Here is a 5,895-nt window from a genome sequence, read left to right on the forward strand (position 1 = left end):
TCGGCTCAAGTGTTCCTGCTCCCTCGTCGAGCCTGGCCTGCACCCCGCGGATTTTCTCGAGCTGTGGGTCATGACCCCCCGCCGGAACGGGGACCACAGCTAGCTCCCGTAGGATGTCAACGCGAGGCACAGGCCTAGGGAGATCACCGTTCTCCGGCATACCAAGATGGTTGCCTTCGGAGGGACCCCCTAGATCGACGTGGAAACATTCACGACTTGGGCCGCAGTCCTCGTCGCTGAGGCTGCGGCTACCGTCAGAACTGTCGGAAAGGCAGTAGTCGCATGTAGTTATGAAGTCCCGCATGGCACTGGGGTTACCAAGTCCGGAGAAATCCCAACAGAAGTCGGGCTCGTCATCTTCCTCGGACCCCGAGGGCCCGTAGGTCGAGACGTCCGTCAGCCGGTCCCAGGGTGACCGCATACGATACCCCAGAGGGTTTGGACTCGCCTCCACGAGAGCGTCCGCCAAAGCGAAGTTGCTTGGCGGGTCGAGGCTGGATCCAAAAGGCGTGAGATGGGAATCGGTGGGTACCTCTTGGTCGACGGGCGGTGACGAAGTCACGTCAGGGACTGACTGCACCGTCGTCTCAGGTACGAGGGTGACGCCTAGCAAGCCTTTCGCGAGCATGCTAGCGTCGCCCGTTCGCTTGGGATTGGCGTGTTGCGGGGAGACGGCGCTCGTCTTCGTCTCAGACGCGAGGTCGATGCCCGACGTGCCCCCCGTTGGGGCGCCGGCGCCGTCGACTCGCTCGACAGCCGACGAGGTGTCGCCTCCTGCTTGGCCTTGGTTGCCCCGCCTCCTCCTCCGTCGGCGGGGGAGGGGACGGGGTGAGCTCGAAAGTTGTTCTCCCACCACGCGGGGAAGACGTCGTCGATTCCGCCGCTGGCGGGCGGATTGTCGGCCGCTATTGTCGTTGTCGCACGGCGGGGGAAGGAGTATCATGTCGTAGCTACCGTCGAGGGACATGAACTCAAGACTCCCGAAACGGAGCACCGTCCCAGGCTGGAAGGGTTGCTGGAGACTGCCCATCTGGAGCTTGACGGGAAGCTGTTCGTCAACACGCAGCAGGCCCCTACCTGGTGCGCCAACTGTCGGCGTTTCGAGACCGGGGGGTCCCTGGACCGACGAGTGAATTGTCGCCGCGTGCCCCAGTCCAGATGGGTCGGCGCGAGACGGAGCGCGAAGGGGGGAAGGCGGCCGGAGGGAGACGAGCGTGAGAGGTGGAAATCCCGCGGCCTTCGTGTTCGTCCCGCGCCCAGGTCGGGTGCGCTTGCAGTAGGGGGTTACAAGCGTCCACGCGGGAGGGAGCGAGCGGCCTCACGCGAGCGCCTGTCCCGTCCTTTCCCCGCGCGGCCAACCCTCTGTAATAGGGCCCTGGTCCTTCCTTTTATAGGCGCAAGGAGAGGATTCAGGTGTACAATGGGGGTGTAGCAGTGTGCTAACGTGTCTAGCGGAGGAGAGCTAACGCCCTAAGTACATCCCATCGTGGCAGTCGGAGAGGTCTTGGCACCCGGTTCGTGTGGTGTCGTGGCCGTCGGAGGAGCGCTGGAGCCTGGCGGAAGGACAGCTGTCGGGGCGGTCGAGTCCTTGCTGACGTCCTCTTGCTTCCGTAAGGGGGCTGAGAGCCGCCGTCGTCATAGAGCGTGCGGGGCGCCATCATTACTTATCTGGCGGAGCGAGCCAGATGGGACGCCGGTCTTGTTCCCCGTAGGCTGAGTCAGCTTGGGGTAGGGTAATGATGGCGCCTCCTGTTGACGTGGTCGGTCCGTGCCCTAGGTTGGGCGATGTGGAGGCTCCTCCGAGGTCGAGGTAGAGTTTGTCTTCCGAGGCCGAGGTCGAGTCCGAGCCCCTGGGTCGGGCGAGGCGGAGACCGTCGGCTGAGGCCAGGGCTGAGTCCGAGCCCTGGGGTCGGGCGAAGCGGAGTTCGTCGTCTTCCGGGGCTGAGCCCGAGTCCGAGCCCTGGGGTCGGGCGGATCGGAGTTCGTCGTCTTCAGGGGCTGAGCCCGAGTCCGAGCCCTGGGGTCGGGCGAAGCGGAGTTCGTCGTCTTCCGGGGCTGAGCCCGAGTCCGAGCCCTGGGGTCGGGCGGATCGGAGTTCGTCGTCTTCAGGGGCTGAGCCCGAGTCCGAGCCCTAGGGTCGGGCGAAGCGGAGTTCGTCGTCTTCCGGGGCTGAGCTCGAGTCCGAGCCCTGGGGTCGGGCGAAGCGGAGTTTCCTATGGCACCTGAGGCCGGACCTGGCTGCTTGTCAGCCTCACTCTGTCGAGTGGCACAGCAGTCGAAGCGGCGCAGGCGACACTGTCCTCTTGTCAGACCGGTCAGTGGAGCGGCGAAGTGACTGCTGTCACTTCGGCTCTGTCGAATGGAGGGCACGTGTCAGGATAAAGGTGTCAGGCCACCTTTGCATTAAATGCCCCTGCGATTTGGTCGGTTGGCGTGGCGATTTGGCCAAGGTTGCTTCTCGGTGAAAGTTGGGCCTCGCGCGAGCCTAAAGTATGTCCGTTGTTGGAGGGGGCCTCGGGCGAGACGTAGATCCTCCGGGTTGGCTGCCCTTGCCCGAGGCTGGGCTCGGGCGAGGCGTGATCGTGTCCCTCGAATGGACCGATCTTGGCTTAGTCGCACCCATCAGGCCTTTGCAGCTTTGTGCTGATGGGGGTTACCAGCTGAGATTTAGGAGCCTTGAGGGTACCCCTAATTATGGTCCCCGACATGTTCCCTTCCAATCCGTTCCGCTTTACTTGCTCCGAAACAAGTTCTGAGGTCTGTTTTTTTGGAATTACAGTCCGCTCAAATAATATAATCCAACTCATTTTTAACTAACAGTTAATTCAAAACAAATTAGATTATATAATCTATACAGATTAGACCCTTAGTTCATAGTAAGTTAGATTATATAATATGAGTATTATAATCTCAAACAAATAACCCCTTATTATGGTCCCCGAGCTAGAAACGCTGGATTGAGACTTAAGTTTCATGTAACAATTTCTTAATGACATGGCATGTATAGAAAACTATAAAGATGTGTTAAAAAAGTACGGAAACCAATAGTTAAGAGAACGGACAAAAAATCCATTTTCAAAAGCCAACACCAACATTTTCGAATGACAAATCAATTTTTCGCCCAATGAGATTATATAAAAACAGTTGCTTAAAAAGCAAAAGTAGCACTACTATCCGAAGGTTCCGGTCGGAATTGAAGCAGGCCGTGCCGTGCGTCCCAATTGGCATCATTTTTGGGCGCAGGCCTGCCGCGTTGGCACCGGCACGGCGAGTTCCGTATCGCTTCCGGGTGCGCGAGGATTCGAGGAACGCGGTCCGGGACACGTGAGGCCGCGCCGGCGACCCACGCGCGACAGCCACCTGGCGGCTGGCGCCCATGGCATTGGCATTGGCATCGCTGACCCTGCCTGTCCCTCTCCGACGGGACGCGCCATCGAGGGCGCCCAGCCCGCAGCCGCCGGCGACGTCAAGGTGCGCCAGCGTTTTCTTGGAAGGGGCAAAAGGGGACGTTCATTCGCTTATATTCACACAGGTAGATTCGTTCACTCAACTGCAGAAGCAACGTATGATGAGTCGATGACCCACAAGGCCACAACGTGTCAGTTATATATGTGCTCGAGTCGAAATTTTAGCCTTCGTTCAACCGCGTTTACCTGATTGGACACGTGGTTAGCCGACGTCTCTTTCCCCATCTGCGCAACTACGGGTTTTTTCTGCAATTTAGTACAGCAGAAACGGGCTAACTGGTAATTCCAAACCATGGGTTGCCCGGTCCAACACTGCACGCTTCAGAGAGAGCGACGAGGCTCGAATCGAACCAACGGAATGCTGTTACTTTCAAGCCCCAACGTGAGACGGCATCGCCGGCAGTACATGCCTTTTTTTTTCTCCTAACTATATATTAACGTCCCACGTTGCTATCGTCCCGAAAGACAATGGATTAAGATGCACGCGGATGCAGGCAACGTAGACTACGTTGTTTTGTGGTTTGTGTCCAGCCGGCAGCTGATGGCCACACCGTCTTGAACAAATCATACATATACAGAAAAAGAAGAAGAAGAAAAAAGAAACAGGGCGAAACAGCGTCCCGACTTCTAATGGAGTATAAAAAACAAATGGTGCTTTCAGTACGTCCTTCGATAGCTGGACAGTGGCTTCGATATCTTCAAGACCGTTATAGCAACCATCAGCGGTCCGGTCAGGGCCAAATTAACTGGGAACTGATGGCTGTTAGAACTTTTGCTGCAGGTGACTATCGATTGCGACGTCGAGTTGTATCCATTGCCAGTTTCGGTTTCTTAACCACACGATTTGCGTGATCATGACCGCATGTCCGCATCACAGATTTCACAACGCCGGGTTTTATTTGCGCTGGGAAACTGGAAACTGGAGTTGGCTGGAGAGTAACACTGGGCCAAACAATTTCGGGTCCAATAAAGCCCAACTCGAGATTTATTTGCGCTTCGTGAGCCGCGGCATCAGAGGGAGGATTTCAGCCATTCAGGAGGGCCACCGTACGCAGCGAGACCAGCCAGCAGGCGGCGATGTTCGCGACGGCGGTGCGGTGGGCGGCGAAGAAGGGGAAGCCCAAGATGGCGCCGATCGAGCTGACGGCGCCGCCGGAGCAGGCGCAGTCCATCACGCGCGCCATCTTCGACGCCGTCCGGGAGCACGGCCCGCTCACCGTCTCCGACGTCTGGGACCACGTCAAGGTACAAGTAGCACAACAACATCCACCCCCCCCCCCCCCCCCCCGCCCCTTCGGCCAGCGCGCGCGTCCACGCCCCGTGAATCTGTTCGACGGAATGCCTCACCGGATACCTCGACAAACCCTCGTTCAAGGATGCCATCTTGGACTGGACTCCCGGCGGCGCGTCCTTGCTCGGTTGCATGTGTCCTCTAACAAGCAAGCGGCTGAGACTAATCTCTGCTTTCATCCTCAGGATGTCGGGCTTCGAGGTCTGGCAAGCAAGAGGCAGATGAAGATCATGCTGCGGTGGATGAGGGAGCGCCAGAAGCTAAAGCTCATCTGCGACCACGACGGCCCGCACAAGCAGTTCCTCTACACCACCTGGTTTACCAACCCCAGGAACGCGCCGCAGAGGCCCAATCCGAAGCCCAATGTCAAAGCGGATAAGCTCCCCACCTTCCCTTCCCCTTCGAAGCAACTGTGACGAGGACTTGTTTCTGTGCTCTCTGCACTTGTTTCTGCTGCCCCCGACATAATGTTCAGCATGGAAACAAATGCTAGATTTGTTCAGGCGAATTTAGGCTTGTTATGGCTATATTGTTCTATGCAAACACCTAATTGTTGTCTATGCATATATAAACCATATTATTTGAGATGTATAACCTAAGGTTGTTCCCTGAGGATTAAAGCCAGCTGTTTGGACGGCTACAGCTGCAATTCATAGAAACAAAAATATTGTAGAAACATTATAAACCTGTACGGATTAAAGTCAAGCGAATAACTATGTGTGCCCCCAAATTCCTTTCTAACTTTCTACACATGCTATATGGAAATGAACATATTATTGCTTCTATTAGGCGGTTCTGCGTAGGCTCCATTGGGAGATTGTTGATATTTGCATTACTTCTGTAATGTTTCCTTAAAACACACACTGAAAAAATAATTAATTTGGTTCTTCCATTAAAGTTTGAAGGCTGGAATTTTTAGCTATATTTTTTCAAACACATTTCATAAAATTTGTTGATGTGTTAATCCCTGAGCTGGGCCATTTTTTCACTTCATACTATTGTACTTTGCGTTGCGTGTGCTTCACTTTTCATGTTATGTATTCATTGAATAATGAATATGCATTCTGTTCTATATGAACTATGGGATTCAAATGAATACTGATGATAAGAGATAAATGAGATGATATTGCTGGCTTT

General features: G+C 55.4%; 1 protein-coding gene across 1 annotated transcript; it reads left to right on the forward strand.

Annotated features, from left to right (window-relative positions):
• Nucleotides 1-4,416: 4,416 nt before the first annotated feature.
• LOC100276785 (uncharacterized) lies at nucleotides 4,417-5,480 on the forward strand. Its single transcript, NM_001407090.1, has 2 exons — nucleotides 4,417-4,712; nucleotides 4,944-5,480. Exons 1-2 carry the CDS (start codon nucleotides 4,545-4,547, stop codon nucleotides 5,172-5,174), a joined length of 399 nt encoding a protein of 132 aa, NP_001394019.1. The 5' UTR covers nucleotides 4,417-4,544; the 3' UTR covers nucleotides 5,175-5,480.
• The last annotated feature ends 415 nt before the right edge of the window (nucleotides 5,481-5,895 follow it).

This window comes from Zea mays, chromosome 7 (assembly GCF_902167145.1).
Source record: "Zea mays cultivar B73 chromosome 7, Zm-B73-REFERENCE-NAM-5.0, whole genome shotgun sequence".
NCBI classification, from domain to species: Eukaryota; Viridiplantae; Streptophyta; class Magnoliopsida; order Poales; family Poaceae; genus Zea; species Zea mays.

Excerpts from the sequence above, each read along its gene's own strand:
- LOC100276785 (NM_001407090.1), top strand. The coding sequence starts at position 4,545 with ATGTTCGCGACGGCGGTGCGGTGGGCGGCGAAGAAGGGGAAGCCCAAG. Across the intron at positions 4,713-4,943 it reads ACGTCTGGGACCACGTCAAG|GATGTCGGGCTTCGAGGTCT; the intron begins GTACAAGTAGCA and ends TTTCATCCTCAG.